The sequence below is a fragment of the Cicer arietinum genome, chromosome 2 (assembly GCF_000331145.2).
Source record: "Cicer arietinum cultivar CDC Frontier isolate Library 1 chromosome 2, Cicar.CDCFrontier_v2.0, whole genome shotgun sequence".
Lineage (NCBI taxonomy): Eukaryota > Viridiplantae > Streptophyta > Magnoliopsida > Fabales > Fabaceae > Cicer > Cicer arietinum.
The window spans coordinates 48,524,963-48,544,379 of NC_021161.2; the positions used below are offsets into that span (position 1 = coordinate 48,524,963).

General features: G+C 31.5%; 2 protein-coding genes across 2 annotated transcripts; both read left to right on the forward strand.

The window, feature by feature from the left end:
• Positions 1–1,432: 1,432 nt before the first annotated feature.
• Positions 1,433–4,417, forward strand: LOC105851670 (receptor-like protein 6). Its single transcript, XM_012713180.3, has one exon. It carries the CDS (start codon positions 1,436–1,438, stop codon positions 4,265–4,267), a length of 2,832 nt encoding a protein of 943 aa, XP_012568634.1. The 5' UTR covers positions 1,433–1,435; the 3' UTR covers positions 4,268–4,417.
• A 4,858-nt stretch (positions 4,418–9,275) lies between these two features.
• On the forward strand, positions 9,276–15,520 carry LOC101499643 (CSC1-like protein At3g21620). Its single transcript, XM_004491080.4, has 12 exons — positions 9,276–9,496; positions 10,270–10,614; positions 10,904–11,050; positions 11,154–11,289; positions 11,550–11,651; positions 11,763–11,882; positions 11,966–12,046; positions 12,789–13,129; positions 13,352–13,597; positions 14,032–14,356; positions 14,487–14,720; positions 15,014–15,520. The coding sequence occupies exons 2-12, from the start codon at positions 10,301–10,303 to the stop codon at positions 15,266–15,268; spliced, it is 2,301 nt and encodes a 766-aa protein (XP_004491137.1). The 5' UTR covers positions 9,276–9,496; positions 10,270–10,300; the 3' UTR covers positions 15,269–15,520.
• The last annotated feature ends 3,897 nt before the right edge of the window (positions 15,521–19,417 follow it).

Sequence of the window (19,417 nt, forward strand, 5' to 3'; positions counted from 1 at the left end):
GAGTTAACTCATACATGTGGTCACCCATAGTGCGCAGTTCGCTTTAAAGAAGAAAAAAAAAATTTCTTAATTGATAATTAAAAAATGATGAGAGTAAATTTTAACAAAAAATATATAATTTATCTTTTTGAATTATTTTAATGTGTTCATGTCCAAGACATTATAAACATCTTTCGTAAAAAAAAATTAGAATAATTTAACGATAATTGAAATATATATTTCAAAAAAATACCCATATTTCATACATCACATCGAAGAGTAAAAATGATACTAGATAAGTATCAATTTTCAAAAATATACCCATATTTCATACATTACATGGAAGGGTAAATACCTTACAATTTTCAAAAGGACTTCAATTTGAGGGTTACATACGGTTCAAATTAAATGATTTGATCTTCTGTTTTAGATGTTATTTTAATTCAATGCCTGTTTTTATTTAGTTTGACTCCTTCCCAATCTTTAATATACAACAAAAAAATTCTATGAATTCTCATATCACTAGCAACAATAATTCATCGCATTAAACGTGTTTTGTTGGAATAGTTTGAAAGGAAGGTGATGCGAAGAAAGGGACTATTTTAAAAAAAAAAATGGATTTAGTTTAAATTTTAAGGACGGAGGAGAGCTAAATATCTCATATCTCTATTTTTTCTCTCATTTCTCTCTCATCTATTAAATCAAATAAACTCCAAGACTCGATATCGGCTTAGAACAATGAATTAATATTGGAATATAATAAATAGAAAAAATAACTAACGGTTCAAATAAAATTTAATTTAAGTAATTAATTTGAGAAAATTAAAAAAAATAATCATAAACTACATATCTAAAAAAATTACTCAAATTTAAAGGTCTGTAATGAGTTTTCTTTTTTGGGTTGGAATAATTTTATGAACTTCTTTTCAAATTCTTTTTATAATAAAAATTGGTTAAAGTCTTTTTTTAATTATTTGTCATATTAGTACTGCCATGTACATGTCCGCATCTTAAAAGTAACATGTGATTTTTTTAACGAAATTACAAACGATTGCAATGCACTTTACAAAATTTCATTTGTGTTTTGTTGTCAATTTACATAAAACCATTGTGGAACCTCAATTTACTAACAAATATGGTAAAGCTATTGTTTGCTGCTTAAAGCTATTGTCTGAACATGAGTGTTTGTGTGACAACACCCTGCGATTCTTGTGGACGTTCTGTGTTCAAATTAAAAGTCAAGGTCTTCCCTTGTAAATGATCCTTTAATTCAATGCATACTAGTTGGAAAAAAAAAAACAGAATTCCTACTAGTCTTTTATAAAGAAAGAGCATACTAAGATTCATTATCAATGTTAGATTTTAGTTAAATTTTCTATTATAAATAGAGACTAATCAATTGGCACATTGATACAAAATCATAAGTAAAAATAATATACATCGAGAAAGTGTTTAAATGGAGTCTATTTTTGTTCTATCGTTTTATCTTAGTTTCTACATGTACTTATTGTTGTTGCTTACTCACTTTACTTCCTATACTTTCTCATTATGCAACCATCATGACAAGTTTGCCTTGTTACAATTCAAAAACTCACTTGCTATCACATCATCCAAACCTGATATTTGGTATGTTTGTTCCTCTTTTTCTTCCAAGACAGAGTCTTGGACAAACAATACAGATTGTTGCGAGTGGGATGGTGTCATGTGCAACCCCGTGTCAGGTCACGTGATCAGTCTAGATCTCAGCTGCAACAATCTGAAAGGTGTATTACATCCCAATAGCACTATTTTTCAGCTTAACAACCTTCAACAACTCAACTTGGCTTTTAATGATTTTTCTGATTCTTTGATGCATGCTGAAATTGGTAACCTTGTGAGTCTCACACATCTTAATTTATCAAACACTGGTATTAGTGGTAATATTCCCCACACAATCTCTTACTTGTCCAAATTAGTATCACTTGATCTCAGCAATAATGAGTACATGAGCCTGAAACTTAATCCATTCACATGGAAGAAACTCATTCATAACGCTACAAATTTAAGAGAGCTTCATTTGGAAGATGTGAATATGTCTTCCATAAGAGAGAGTTCTTTGTTGCTTCTAAAGAACTTGTCGTCCTCTTTGGTCTCTCTTAATCTAGCATTCACTGAGTTGCAAGGAAATTTGTCTAGTGATCTCTTCTCTTTACCTAATCTAAAATTACTAGATTTGTCATCATCTTATGATAATAAACTTGGCGGTCAACTTCCAAAGTCCAACTGGACCAGTCCTCTAAGGTACTTGGACCTCTCTAACATAATTTTCTCAGGTCAAATTCCTAATGTTTTTGAAAATTTAAACAAATTAGAATATTTATCACTTTCCGGTAACAATTTTAGTGGTCAAGTTCCGTCATCATTATTTAATCTAATTCAGCTTTCTACACTAGATTTATCCAATAATAATTTAGTAGGCCCCATTCCAACTGAAATCACAAAAGATTCAAAATTAGAAGTTTTGTATTTGGATAATAATAAATTAAACGGAACAATTCCACACTGGTGTTATTCCTTGCCTTCGATGTTTGTGTTGTCACTCGGTAACAACAAACTCACAGGATCAATTGGTGAATTCTCAACTTATTCTTTGAGTTATCTGTATCTCTCTAAGAACAACATTCAAGGTGAATTTCCAAATTCAATATATAAACTTCAAAATCTTACTGTGTTAAGTTTGTCATCAACAAACTTGAGTGGTTCTGTTGACTTCAACCAATTTTCAAATTTTAAAAAACTATATTACCTTGATCTTTCACACAATAGTTTTCTTTCTGTCAACATTGATAGCAGTGTTGACTCCATCTTACCAAACCTTGAACAATTATATTTATCTTCTTGTAATATCAACAGTTTTCCTAAATTCTTAGCACGACTTCAAAATCTGCAAGTATTAGATCTCTCTAATAACAAAATTCAAGGGAAAGTTCCCGAATGGTTTCATGAGAAGCTCTTACACTCATGGAATAACACTGAAATTATTAATCTCAGTTTCAACAAGTTGCAAGGAGATCTTCCACTTCTTTCCAGTACAACACAAATATTTTACTTTTTAGCTTCAAATAACAACTTCACAGGACAAATTTCTTCATCATTGTGCAATGCAAGCTCCCTTCAAGTCCTCAATCTGGCTCACAACAATTTAAAAGGCACCATTCCACAATGCCTGGGAGGATCTCCTTCTCTTTTTGTATTGGATTTGCAAATGAACAACCTTTCTGGAAGCATACCTACAAACTTTTCCAAAGGCAATTCCTTTGAGACTATAAAGTTGAATGGGAATCGATTGGAAGGACCATTACCACACACTTTGTCTCACTGCACATACCTTGAAGTTTTGGACCTTGGAGGCAACAATATAGAGGGTACCTTTCCCAATTGGCTAGAAACTCTACAAGGCTTACAAGTTCTCATTTTAAGATCAAATAAACTTCATGGTCCAATCACTTGTTCTACCACCAAGCATTCATTTTCTGAGTTGAGAATTTTAGATGTCTCCAATAACAATTTTAGTGGACTCTTGCCAACATCATGCATCAAGAATTTTCAAGGAATGAAGAATGTGAATGTCACCCAAACTGGTTTGCAATACATGGGTGGTGTTGATTACTATAATGATTCAGTGGTGGTTATAATGAAAGGTTTTTCTATGGAGCTAACAAGGATATTGACAACTTTCACAACTATTGATTTATCAAATAACATGTTTGAAGGTGAAATTCCAAAAGTCATTGGAGAATTAAATTCTCTCAAAGGTCTTAACCTTTCAAATAATGGAATCACAGGTACCATTCCACAATCTCTTAGTAATTTGAGAAATTTGGAGTGGTTGGACATGTCAAGGAACCATTTGAAAGGTGAGATTCCAGAGAGTTTGACAAATTTGAATTTCCTATCTGTCTTGAACCTTTCCCAAAACCAACTTGAAGGAATGATACCTACAGGTAAACAGTTTGACACATTTGGAAATGATTCATATGAGGGAAATGCAATGTTGTGTGGATTGCCATTGTCTAAATCATGCAAAAATGACAAAGATCAGCAACCACAATCAAATGATGAAGAGGAATCAAGTTTTGGATGGAAATCAGTAGCAATAGGATATGGATGTGGTGCAGTATTTGGAATGTTGTTGGGATATAATCTGTTCTTAACTGGAAAACCAAGATGGCTTGCAAATTTTGTTGAAAATATGTTTAGCATAAGACTGAAAAGGATAAACAACATAATTGGTGCAAATCGCAGATGAATCAAATATATATAGATATGGTTATTTGTAATTTGAACTTGTATGTTTCAATAACGTAATCTTATCTATTTTAATTTCACTATGTTGTCTATTTCAAGTTGTTATACAAATAAGAAAATTAGTGATCAACTTCTTTCATCTTATTTTCAATATTTTGTTATGTATATATACATTCTAAAATATTCTCAAGACTTCATTGCTTTGATTTTTGAACTTTTTTATTCAATTCTCTCTTGGTTGCTAGTTAGCTCATATGTATCAATTTGATGCTTTTAATTGCTGTCATGGATGGTGCTTCAAATGGATACATGAGTATCTTTATCTTTTGAAGAATGCATGAAGTTCTTGTATTTGAAACCATATCATAATTCATAAGTATATGCATGAACCTTAATTTCTCATGTTATACAACTGATTTTTGTGCTAGTCTGGATGGTTAGAATGAAGTCTAAATGATTTAATAAATATTTGGTTTCTCAATGGTACTACTTGTGCTAGAATTTAATCCAAATATTTTGTGATTGTGTGGAAGGAATGCAATATTATAGTGAGGTTTCTAATGTTGGAAGCAGCAAGTAGAAGCAACGACAATTATTGTTTCATTATGCAGATGCTGCAATGATAATTGGGGCTTGAAATAATGTGGATATTTTTGTGTGGAAAATGCAGCAAATTTTTTATTTGTCATGGTACATTTATCATCTAAAATAAGAATTTGACATTACTGGGTTGCCTTAGAAGTTGAAAATGATTAATTAAATTAGGAAAGTGTTATGTATTATTATAAGAGATTAACTTTTATACACTCTAGACAACCATTAGTTTAAAAATAAATAAATACAAAAATATCCATTTTGTACCCAAAAAAACATGCACTTTTTTAGGCAAAAAAGATATGCATTAAAGTTTAGTCTTTTATTATTGAAAAATACATATAGAAAAAAAAAATAATTTTTTTTTACTTCTTAATATTTGTTTTTTTTTTTGTCCACAGAGCATTAGATCCAATGGATCTATGTGTATTAAAAATAATATTTAAAAATATAAAAGATACAACTATTCATTATTATAACATTATTATTGTTGTTTTGAAATTTTAGTTCAACTGATAAAATGTTGACATTATTATATTGAACATTTCGAATTCGAATATGGAACATTGCAGTTGTATATATGAATTTTTTATAGTATTTACTATCTCATTTACAAATAAAAAAAATTATTATTTGATTTTTACCAAATTAAAACTTAATACATAAAATAAGAAATTTGATATTAATATTCTTTACTACTTCAATGTATAATTCAGTTTTAAGAATAATTTCGTTTTTGCAATTTTTAAAGCTGTACTTTAATTAAAAAATTATGTTTCTCCTTTTTCACAATTTTTATGAGATTAAAAAGGTTCTGTAAATTTAAAATTATTTTACATTAATAATCCATCACAATAACATATCAATTGCAATAAAAAACTAAAAAAAAAGTTCAACAATTAATTGATACATTGACAAGTTGTGATCAGTTGTTAGTATAAAATAACGTAATCAACATTATACAAGTTTAATCTCATTTTATAGTTAAGCTTGTTCAACTATATCAAGGAATTCTCCCCTAGCCTTATAAAAATCCTTGACTATTTTAAATGTCCAACAATAAATCTTCTTGAATTTGTTTGGTTCAAGGTAGAGGAGGAAATAGAGGGAATGAGAGAAGAAAAATATATATATTTTGGTTTAAAAGAAGGGAGAGGAGATGATGATTTTTAATTGATTTTAAGTTTCTTTTAGGGGGATGGAATAGACTTTAAATGATTTTTAAAAGTTATTTTGGTCTTCTTTTCTCTTCTCGCATACAAATCTCCCAAATTAAAATGGAGAGTGATCAAAAAGATGTTTATAATGATTTTTGATCTCCTTTCTTCTTGAAAATATTTCCTCCTAAACAAAAAAAACCACATAAATATTATTTAAAATATTTTCTCTCATTCCCTTCCCACAAATGAATCCTGAATGATATACACATTCTTAGTAAGAAAAATAGTGTTAAAAAAATTGCATGCATAAATTATAAAATATATCTACACAATTTAAATTAATTAACTATTATATTAAAATTTTTGTAAACGAACATTAAATAAATTTTAAAATGTTACTTTTATAAATTTCATAAAAGATCATATAACGAGTGTGTAAGTGTAAAATTTTATACATTTTATTATTATTTATTAGACTAATTAACTTTTATTATTATTATTATTATTATTATTATTATTATTATTATTTATGGAATTTGTATAATTATTATTATTAATGACCTATATGTTAAAAGAATTATAATTTAGAATGAATTGCTCTTTAGATCCTCATACTTTATCTAATTCAAATGCTTGATCCTTTATTTTAAAATTGAGATGATGGTCCTTTATTTTTTTTTAAATGTATAAGAATTTGCTAAATTATGATTCATGAAATTTGGGTAGAAATTGGTAATCGGACGCTGTGGTAATTGGCCTCTGAGCTTGGCAACATTGAGTATCTATATTATATACTAGTCTACAATTATTTCAATTGTTCCCTCTTTATATTGAAATCCTTGATTTATGAAGAAATGAATTAAGCCACCTTTGAATAAATAATATTAAAAAAAAAATTGAGCCGACAGAAACAAAAATACATGTACTTTAAAAATTATCATTTGTGACACATATAATTATTGTTAAAAAAAAATGATACAAATAATTATTTTACATGTCTTAAAAAAAAATTAAATTTAATCCCTTAAAATAATTACAATGCGAAGCTGGCATCTCATATACTAAAAACATATACTATAGATTTTTAGAAATCAGTCGAATAGAGCAAAATTGTTATCATATATCTTTTGAATCATATCATCTTCCACATCACTTCTCATGTCATGCAATTTCTGTCTCAAACTTCCCATGTGGACAAAATGTTAAAATTTATAAAATAAAAAAATCAAGGATGAAAATCATTAATTAAGAAATATGAAAACTAAACCCCAAATTGAGTAAAATAAAAATAAAATCAACTTATTAACGGAAGATGAATTTAGTCAAAGGAGTTAAACTTTAATAAATTGAGTTTCACATTTTATATTACAGTCTCTTCACATTTTACATGACAGTTTTAGATAAGATTACTTCCAATAGAGAAAATCTATAGAAAAAAATAATAAAATCAATAATTGTTTTTTTTCCATAATATAATAAAGAAAACTTTACCATATTTATACTCATAGCCCACATTTTAATAAAAAAAATCCAATTTTATCCTCTTTTCTTAAAAAGAATAATAAAACTTTATATTTTGTAGTACACAATTGTGTTTTAAAAAATTTTAAAAAGGTTTTTTTTATATAAATATTTTGATTTTTCTAAAACATATTTATATTATTGAAAATCTTTTAAAAATAATTTAATACAGGAAATTCTAAATTTTGGAAACACATTATTGTTTTGGATTTTTTTTTTAAATTTTTTTTAACTCTATTTAATTTTAGTGGAGTACAAAAAAAAGTTATTATTTTTTGTAAAATAGATATTTTGCTTTAAATGTGGTATAGGAGTATAAATGTAGAGTATAATGTATAATTTTCTATAATAAATTATGGTGAAAATATGTTGTTAGTCTCTATATAAAATTATGACCTTTCAAATTTATTCTATAAATAAGTTTATTCATTTTTAATTCATATTTTGATTTTATATACTTTTTTAATGAACTAAAAGTATCAATTTTTACAAAAGCTTTTCAAAATAGAGACAAAAAATGAAGAAAAAAATATTGAGAAAAAAATTATAGAAACTAAAACTAAAATTTTAACAAGATTAAAAAAAAAATTATATTTTTTAATTTATTAAAATATCACTTTCTTATTGATTCAATTTTTAAAATTAGAGCAATTTCTAAAATGTTCAAGTACATAGACATAACTACTGTATCTTGTCTTATGTCTTAGTGATGTTAGCATTTTTATAAATGTTATCCATAGCAAAAAAGTAAACTAATTGATAAATAAAACTGTTTTATTTAATACAAATTTTAGATAAATACTTCATTTAAAATAAAATATTAGCAAAAATAAAATAATAGTTGAAAATTTAATCTATCTGATTAAGAATTTAGTTCACTTAGATTAATTTTTAATTATTATTTTTATTTATACTTTATTTTAGAAATAGTACATTAATTTTTGTTTTATTACATGGAATGGATTACGAGCATTCAAAAGAGAATTAAAAGAAATAGTAGCCGTTATGGAAAGAAAGAAACGTGACAAGGAAAGTATCCTCTCTCACTTCATAATCATATCCCACCATTTCCACATGCTTCCAATCAAACACGTTCATTTATTGAATTTAAAATTCATTCTTCCAACCTACTTAACTTTTTTATTTTTTTCTTCAAAAAAACTTTCTTATTTTAAACTTTTTCAATTAACATGTCGTAAAAAAAATATTGTAAAAGAAAAAAAAGCATTAGAAATCATAATAAGAAGTATTTTTTTTTTTCTTTCATATTTAGCAAGAATAAATTTAATTCAATATTTTCTCTTTACAAACATAGGGTTGCCTATAACATAGGCTGATTTTCATAGAAAATTAATTAAAAAAACATAAAGCTATCAAGTTGGTAACTAGTAGTATTAATTAATACTAATACTAATGGTATAATTTCTTTTGCATATAATCTAATTATATTTTATTATGATACTATATTATGTTATTATAATTAGACACTAAAATTATAACAAAAAATAGGTTTACTAGTCAAACACTTCAATTATTTCCTTTTTCATCTTATCAACATAATTATTAAATTAAGTTTAAATCATATTATTATTTCATTGATTTTTCATGAACGTTTCTGACACACAACAACAGTAAACGACTGGTTGGAGTGGTCGGCACAATTCATATCTCACCAAATTGATACGTTTCGTTATAAATTTCATTTTATATTAATACCCTTTGAAATGAAAACTCATAAAGTTTATAACTTTTCGTAATTGCTGACTTTTATTGCTTATGTGTTTTCTCCATTTTACCCCTACTTGAGGCGTTGAACTAATAGCACTATCACTCTCATAATCATCTCAATTGCCTTCAACAGTTACTCTCTTCTTTTTCCTTCAACCTTTTTCTGTTTCAATTTGTTTTCTGTCTCTTTCTCTTATGAGAAATTCAGAATTTTGGTGGTAGTCAAGGTAATATACTTTATGGCATGGATCTAATGAGTTTTTATCATTTAAGTTTTCTGCATTCCTTTTTTCTTTATTGCTATTGGTTTCAAATTCAGTTTTTTTTTTGTTGCTGTGTGTGCTTTTTGGCTGTTTTTAATTTATAATATCAGTATTATTTTACAAAATTGTATTTTTTTTTTCTGTTGATTGGTTGGCAAGATGGGTGGAAATGCAGAAGAAAATGTAATAAAGTTTGGATTTTTATTTTTCAGTTTTTGCTTTGAGAATTGGGATTTTAGTTCATAATAATGTTCTTTTGATTGTACCAGTTATACATTTCAGAAGTGAATTATTGTTTGGCTACTTAGATATTACGAGAAAAAGGCTAATTAATTTTTATTTGTTTTCATGTTTGATGTTTGATGAAGAATTGGATGAAATATATGGGGGAAAGAAAAATGCTCAGTTGAAAATAAATGATTTTTCAGCTCCCCCAGCCTACTATTTTTTCAATCATATGATTTTTTTTTTGGCTTATATTATCACAAGAAATGCAGCAATTAGAAAATTTTACATCAGCTTTCAAATCAGATGTTAAACCTTTATGTCACTACTCTATTTCAAAAGAACTTGTACTTTCAAATTATGTAGTTTTAAATTGGGGTCCGCAATTGTAGAGATACCAACTCTATTTGTTTGTAATTTTTGTGATATCAAAGTTTGCTGCATAACTGCGACAGCAATCACCGAAAGCTTATATAATTCAATGACATTGTGAAAATTTGTATATTTTGCAGGGTGTAGTTTATTCTTTGTATAGCGAAGAACATGGCGTCACTTGGTGATATAGGACTTGCAGCTGCAATAAACATCCTTACTGCATTTGCTTTCTTAATAGCATTTGCCATACTTCGAATCCAACCTATAAACGATAGAGTTTATTTTCCAAAATGGTATCTGAAGGGTTTAAGGTGCAGTCCATTGCAAGGAGGGGCATTTGTGACCAAGTTTGTCAATTTAGACTTCAGGTCATACATAAAATTCTTAAACTGGATGCCTGCAGCATTGCAAATGCCAGAACCCGAATTAATCGAGCATGCAGGCTTGGATTCTGCTATTTACTTGAGGATATACTTACTTGGGTATGTTTTGTTACACTATGACTCCTCTAAAGTGTGTAGCTCCCTTTAAAGCGGAAAAAACAAAAAATGAAACTTTTCAATAGTTGATTTTTTTTATAATGGTTGCTTTTCCTTACACTTTCTTCTAAAATGAATGTTTTTTCGATTTAGAGTAGTCAAATCCACTCGAAAAATATTCCTTGCAGCGACTTTCTTTTTTTGAGAGTTGTTGCCTTTTTTTAGCTTCAAGATTGTTTATTTGTGTCTTTTCTGTTTACTAACTGCATCATCTTACTCAATTGAAGTGCAGGCTGAAAATATTTGTTCCCATTTCATTCCTAGCATTTTCTGTTATGGTTCCTGTCAATTGGACCAATGACACATTGGAACGTTCAAATGTTGTATATAGCAGCATAGATAAGCTTTCAATTTCAAATATTCCAACTGGATCAAATAGGTATGCGAATTTTTCAATTTTGTAGGATTTTTTTTCCACCTTTTTTTAAAGTTTTTCATGCAAGCGAGTTTATCTTTTAACAGCTCATTATTGTTTATCGCAGATTTTGGACTCACTTGGTAATGGCTTATGCTTTTACCTTCTGGACATGCTATATCTTGAAAAGAGAGTATCAGATAGTTGCAGCAATGAGATTGTCTTTTCTTGCATCTGAAAGACGCCGTCCTGACCAATTCACAGTAAGTTCATGTTTTATGGCATTCACGTAAATGATATGCTGATAAATCATAGTAGTATTGCAGTACCTCTTATATGATAAAGATTAATATCCTAAACTCCCCTTAAGTCCTAACTTTTAATATCAGGAATTAAAGGCGTATTCCTTCCTACCTTAGAATTTAGAAATATAGAAAACCAACTTTATGACTATAAACTACTCCCTACGGTAATTTTTTTCCCTCATGCTCCTTCTTCAAGCAACTATTGTGCATTTGTGCAGGTACTTGTTAGGAATGTCCCGCCCGATCCTGATGAATCGGTCAGTGAGCTAGTTGAACATTTCTTTTTGGTCAATCATCCAGATCAATATCTCACTCATCAGGTTTGATTCTTATGTTCAATCTGATAGTTCTTCTCTAGTATAAGGAACAAATAATGTGATAGTTTGTCCCTATTTATTGTTTTTCCCCTAACTTTGGAGATATTTTTGCAGGTTGTTTACAATGCAAAGAAACTATCTAGTCTAGTTGCTAAGAAGAAGAAAAAACAGAATTGGCTTGACTACTATGAACTTAAATATTCTAGAAACGAAAGCGTAAGGCCATGTATAAAGGTATGCCATTTCCAGTAATCCGGTCTTGATGAACTCCGAATCATTTTCCATTTCTCTTCTAGTTGCTAACATTGTGTTTGCAGACTGGCTTTTTAGGTCTTTGCGGTAGTAAGGTGGATGCTATCGATTTTTATACTGGTGAAGTAGAGAGACTATCAAGAGACGTAAGCCAATGTTCTATGCATATTTTATGGTTGCAACCAGAACTACATTTGCATACCTTATATCATTACATATATAAATACTTGGTGGATTATTCTATAAGCAAACATTGTAGATGTTAAAATTCAGTGTATGTTTTAATTATTCCTTGATTGTGCAACATCCTATGCTAATTGTTAGTAGTCCTAGTCAATACAATTTCCTAGACATTGAATGTAATTATTGCAGCATCATTATAAATAGAAAGGTGTGTGATCTAATTAGACACACAAGATACATAGAAATTACTCATATTTTACACTAAACATATAATTCCTGTTGGAGGGAAGAATAGAAGCCGCTTATAGGCCCATGTTTCTTCCTAATGTATATTACAATTGCAATATTAATTTCCATCTAATTTCTACAATGTAAGAATTTGGAATAATCAAATTTCAATTCATAAATGTATATTATTTTTTCACACTTGTACTATGAAAATCTTAATAAAGGCTGCACTAAAAGGATATATAAATGGATTATATCAAAAGTATTTTTTCTAAGATACTAGCACAAGAGAAGTTGTTTCCTCATATTTGATATCTGATATTCAAATCTTTGTTTATTTTCATCATTTGTAATGCATGCTTCTCCAAATTGATTTTTGTGTTAACTATGTTTCTCACATAAGAAATTATTGATTTGTTCATTACTTTTCTTGAAAAAAATGTATGTGATATACGTCATGTTTCGCTAAACTTTCAGATAGAGTTAGAGAAAGATAAGGTCACGAGGAATCCCAAATCTATAATGCCTGCGGCTTTTGTATCGTTCAGAACTCGTTGGGGTGCAGCAGTTTGTGCGCAAACTCAACAAACCAGAAATCCAACAATATGGTTGACTGAATGGGCTCCTGAACCTCGTGATGTGTATTGGGATAACATGGCTATACCATATGTTTCACTATCAATAAGGAGGCTTGTAATTGCTGTTGCTTTCTTCTTTCTTACATTCTTTTTCATGATTCCCATTGCATTTGTACAGTCACTTGCCAATATAGAAGGCATTGAAAAAGCAGCACCTTTCCTCAAGGCCTTCATTGAAATGTAACGTTGTCTTCTTTTTCATTTTTTTACATTTTATTTCGTTTTTCTGTTTATTGGCAAACAAAACTTATTGAATAGCACGTGTTGAAGTTACGAGTTTTAGATAAAAAGGAGAGAAATAGCAATAGCATGAATATTCTTGACAACTCTTGTGTGGCTCTTTGATAACATAAGGTGTCTGTTCTGGTAGATGTTAATGTTATGCTTCATTTTTTATTACAGAAAAGTCATTAAATCTTTTATACAAGGTTTCCTTCCTGGGATTGCTTTGAAGATATTCCTCATTTTTTTGCCCTCAATACTGATGATGATGTCGAAGTTCGAAGGGTTTATAAGTCTGTCTGCTCTAGAAAGGAGATCAGCTACAAGATATTACATCTTCCAGTTTATTAATGTGTTTCTGGGGAGCATAATTACTGGAACTGCGTTCCAACAACTAGATAAATTCATCCATCAGTCTGCAAATGAGTACGTGTTCTTCTTATATGCATGCACCACTATTAAAATTATCAAGCATCTTTAACCATAGGAGACATTACAAAATATTAAAAATGGATTGTTGCTGTTTGTTATAATGGACCTGTTTGGATTGACTTATTTGAGTTTATCTACTGACATAAAACATTTATTAGACTATTCAGGAGAGCTTATAGAAACAATTTATGACATGATCATAAGTTGTTTCCAACTTATTTTCATAAACACTCCGGGATAATTTATGAAAACAACTTATAATTTATACGAAAACAACTTATATATAAGCAATTATTTGTTAAACGTTAATGCTATAAGTGCTTACTTAAGTTGATTAACCAAACAGGACAATGATTGTACGTGTTATTATTGGTCGATTTTGTACATGATTTCTTCATAATGCAAAACAATTGTATGTATGTTTGCAGAATTCCAAAGACAATTGGTGTCTCAATTCCAATGAAAGCAACTTTCTTCATAACATACATAATGGTTGATGGTTGGGCTGGATGTGCTGGTGAGATTTTAAGGTTGAAGCCGTTGATATTTTATCACTTGAAAAATTTCTTGTTGGTGAAGACCGAAAAAGACCGCGAAGAAGCAATGGATCCAGGAACTTTTGGTTTCAATACAGGAGAACCTCAAATACAACTTTATTTCTTACTTGGCCTTGTCTATGCTGTCGTCACACCATTTCTACTTCCATACATTGTTGTCTTCTTTGGTTTGGCATATGTTGTCTATCGTCATCAGGTAAAAAGTTAGCTTGTAGAACCTTAGCTTTTTGTTATACTTTTCGTCATTGATTTTACATATTTACCATACACTGATTTAAGTCCATGTATTGTAAAATATAATATTGATGCATGAAATTGAATGGCAGATTATAAATGTGTACAACCAAGAGTATGAGAGTGCTGGAGCATTCTGGCCTGATGTTCATGGACGTATTGTATTTGCATTAGTTATCTCACAACTTCTGTTAATGGGATTATTGAGTACAAAAAAAGCTGCTAACTCAACTCCGTTACTCATCACTCTCCCAATTTTGACGATATGGTTTCATCGGTTTTGCAAGGGAAGCTACGAACCCGCTTTTATTACTCACCCATTGCAGGTTAGTCCTGATGTTAAAATTGCCAATCTGTGATTTTTTGCTCTCTCATTGCTTTTAGCAATCAAGTAAACAAAAAAGTGATGTTTTAGGACACCCTTTGTTGGCATTCCTTTATAAACCCTGATATCTTTTTTTGATCGATGACAAATGTTAGTATATCAGTTGTTTTCTTAGTATTTTCTCCTTTAAAGGAGTTTGAGACTCTGATCCTTAACTCTTAAATTAATTGAGCTACCCAACTATGCCTATAAATCCACAGTTAATTTTCTTGTTTTGTGGTGTCTGAACTTCAGGAAGCAATGGTCAAAGACACGTTGGAGCGAACAAAAGAGCCGAACTTCAATTTGAAAGAGTTCCTCCAAAATGCATATATCCACCCAGTTTTCAATGGCGATGAAGACACGGACAGTGATGTGATGAGCAAAGAGTGGGAGCAAGAGCCAGTGACTGTCCAAACAAAACGTCAGTCACGAAGGAACACGCCCATGCCTAGCAAACATAGCGGTGGTTCATTGCCGCCCTCCATGCATGACACTAGTGATGTCTGATAAAAAAGCATCAAGGTTGAGTTTGAAGTAAAGGACCAAGTTGGTATTGGAGTTTGATGATAAGTACAAGGTTAATGCATCTTAGCATTAGATAGCTTGAAGGGTCCCTAAGGGTGACATAGTTGGGTCACAAATCACGGTTATGAACATTTTGCAATGATTTCCAGATTTTCTTTTGTATATAATATGCAATGAAAGAGAATTTTGGAATGAGATAGATAAGAGCAGTATTCAGGGCAATTTTTAATGTTATGTTTTGTTTTTGTTTATCAAATTTACTAGCATATTGTTTTATTCTTAATTGACATTGAAATCACCAGATAGGAGATGGGAGAGAGATATAAGATTTTTTTAAAACAAAGAAATATATTATCAAAATTCCTTTAAGCCAACAATATAAAATCAACAATAATATTAAGCCCAAGTTGAAAAGCTGGTCCCCAGCATACTATGTTCTGATGAGAATTTGCCAAATTGATTTGGATTTTGAGTTTGAAGTTCAGTGATTGATGTTTAAATGTTTTTAATCTAAAAGCATGTTTGACGCAAAACCTAGTATAAGTTTTTTCACTCAGAAAAAGACATAGAAGAACCATGATCACATATAGTCCCAATTGTTGAAGCTAAAAATCTGGTTAGATAAAAAAGAATAATAAAGAAGTGCATGTTTGGTATCACAAAAAGTTTGTGAGAATCATAGTTCTAGCTTTTGTAAAATTGTGGTTGGTCACGGTAATTCTGGATAACCTACTATGGTATATTTAGAAAGAGAATAAAATTTAGTATTTGACTCCTAGGGTTGCTCTGCCATTTCCAACTAGGCCATAACCCTTTCATTTTCTTTTCCTCTTCAAAATTATGTGTTCCAACTGTGTTTTTCCATTCCAGCTGTGTGTATACTATTCTAGTGCAACCCACCACCACAGACCGTCGCGCAATCCTCCGACAAACACAATGACATTTTTTTTTGTTATTTTTGCGCTGCCAAACTCCGGCGAACACGGTGACACATTTGGCCACCAATTTTTCAACGTCAGCCGTCGCCCAAGGCCTTACGACACATTCTGAGGTCCTTTTTCAACTTCTGATGATTTTTCAACATCTTTTCTTCTCTTTCACCTAACGTTGATCATCATGTCCAACACTGGATTTGTTGCTGCATTTTCTTCCGTGTTCAGTTTCACTAAGCCTCCTTTGATTCCGTGCGAAAAATTGGTAGGTGCATCCAATTACGCAGGATGGGCAGCAGTCGTTGAACTTTGGTTCCAAGGACAACGTCGTAAAGACCATTTGCTCAAACAGTCCAAGGATGTCGTTGCCAAAGATCAAGACAATTGGAAACAGATTGATGCCTCTCTATGCAGCGTTCTTTGGTTTTCAATCGATGTCAAACTTCAATCTCAGTTTCGCTCGTTTAAAACATGTTATGACGTTTGGGCAAAGGCGAAGAAGACATACTCCAATGACGTTAATCGTTTTTATATTGTAGTCTATAATCTTATTTCCATAAAGAAACAAGAAATGGATATGCAAAGCTACATAGATAAGCTTGATAGTTTGATTGCTGACTTTGATGCACTTATGCCCTATACTGACAGTGTCGAAACACATGTTGAACAACGTCGAAAATTCTTTATGGTTCTGGCCCTTGCAGGTCTTACACCAGATCTTGATTCAGTTCGCAACCAAATTCTATCTAGTGCTACTGTTCCATCATATGAAACTTTTTGTGAACAATTACTACGTCTTTCGGCCCCTTCAACTCTTGCTCCAGCCCTTACTTCTCTCAATGTGCTAGTTAAATCTACTGCACTCATCTCTAATTCTTATCAACGAGGTGGTAGAGGAGGAGGACGTGGACATAATCGTGGTTGAACTCGATGCAACTATTGCAACCGTTTTGGCCACGTTGAAGCACAATGTCGCATCAAAGCTAATCAATTGCAACCTAGAGTCACCAATGTTGCTCAAATTGAGGCCCTTGACACAAGTGATCAAGTCACACATTCTACCACATAATATAATGAGTACATCAAGCTAAAGGCGCAAATGCAAACTACCACACAAGTTGCATTTGTTGCTCAGATTGGTAATCTTATTGCCTTTGTTACACAATCTTCTTCACTTGGACCTTGGATACTTGACTCAGACGCCTCTGATCATATGTCTAGTAATAAATTGTTTTTCTCGTGTTTGACTTATACGGACACACTACCTAGTATTACTTTGGCTAATGGGTCACAAACCAAATGTCATGGTATTGGTCGAGCAAATCCCGTACCCAGACTCTCTTTGGACTTTGTGCTTTATGTCCCTGGTTGTCCATTAAACTTAATATCCATTAGAATACTCACTTGTACCCTACTTTACTATGTTACATTTGCTAATGGTTATGTTCTTGTGCAGGATCAGAGTACTGGGACGACAATTGGAGTAGGGCATGAGTTTCAAGGCCTATATTACCTTTCAGCACCTACAGCGCCTATTACATGTTCCGCCGCCGAGTCTCCACATACTATCCATCAACGTTTGGGTCATCCTATCCTTCAAAAGTTGCATCTTATGGTTCCGAGTCTGTCAAAAATGTCTACCTTAAAGTGTGAGTCATGTCAGTTCGGGAAACATACTAGGAGTTTATTTCCTGGCAGAGTCAATAAAAGAGTTGTGTCTCCTTTTGCTTTAGTTCATTTTGATATTTGGGGTCCGAGTCGTGTTGTTTCATGTTTGGGTTTTCAATATTTTGTTACTTTTATTGATGATTTTTCCCAATGCACTTGGATATTTTTAATGAAAAACCGCTCAGATGTTTTCTCAATTTTTCAAACCTTTTGCTCATAAATAAACACACAATTTGGTACTCAGATAAATATATTGCAAAGTGATAATGTTCGCGAATATTTGTCTACGTCTTTTCAATCTTTTTTAACTTCACAGGGTATCCTCCGTCAAACTTCGTGTGCTCATACCCCACAAAACGGTGTCGCTGAGAGAAAGAACCGACACTTGGTGGAAACGGCTCGTATCATGCTCTTTCACAATAATGTACCTCCTCGTTTTTGGGGAGATGCAATTCTCACAGCTTGTTACATAATCAACCGCATGCCTTCCTCTGTACTTGAAAACAAGGTACCACATTCTATTTTGTTTCCTCAACTACATCATTATACCATACCACTCCGCATCTTCGGGTGCACGTGTTTTGTTCATGACCTTGGCTGCAAAATCCCTTAAGTGTCTTTTTCTCGGCTACTCTCGTCTGCAGAAAGGTTATCGGTGATATTCCTCATATCTTCGACGATACTTTGTCTTTGCCGATGTCAGTTTCTTTGAGACTCACCCCTTCTTTCTCTCTACTACAGAAGAGTTCAATGATTCTGGTCAGTCACAATCTCTCTCTCTCCAAAGGTCCTTAATCTCCCCATTGCATCCACCCCTGTCTCTAGCACCACCCTACGCACCTACCAACGGAGGCATCGTCCACCACCCGCTCCTCAAGACTCGTCCTCTGCTCTACCTGACTCTCACTCTATGCATCCTACACCAGAGCTACCCATTGCTATGCGTAAAGGTAACAGGTCATCTCGAAATCCTAATCATATATATGCTTGTCATTTGAATTATAATCAATTATCTACATCCTATTATGCTTTTGCGGCTTCCTTGGATTCTGTGTCTATTCCGGAAACTACAGGTGAAGCTATGTCTGATCCTGGCTGGCGACAAGCAATGATAGATGAAATGAATGCTTTGCACTCCAATGAGACATGGGATTTAGTACCTTTACCTAATGGCAAAACTACAGTGGGGTGCCGCTGGGTCTATATAGTCAAAGTTGGGCCTGATGGAAAGATTGGTCGCTTAAAAGCTCATCTTATGGCAAAAGGATACACACAAATCTTTGGTCTTGACTATGGGAATACCTTTTCTCCGGTTTCCAAAATCGCATCCGTCCGACTTATTCTTGCCATAACTGCTATTCACCACTGGCCACTCCATCAATTAGACATAAAAAATGTCTTCCTGCATGGAGAGTTACAAGAGGAGGTGTATATGGCACAACCACTAGGATTCACTGTCAACGGTTTCTCTCACTCGGTATGTCGATTACGTCGATCTCTATATGACTTGAAACAATCTCTCTGTGTTTGG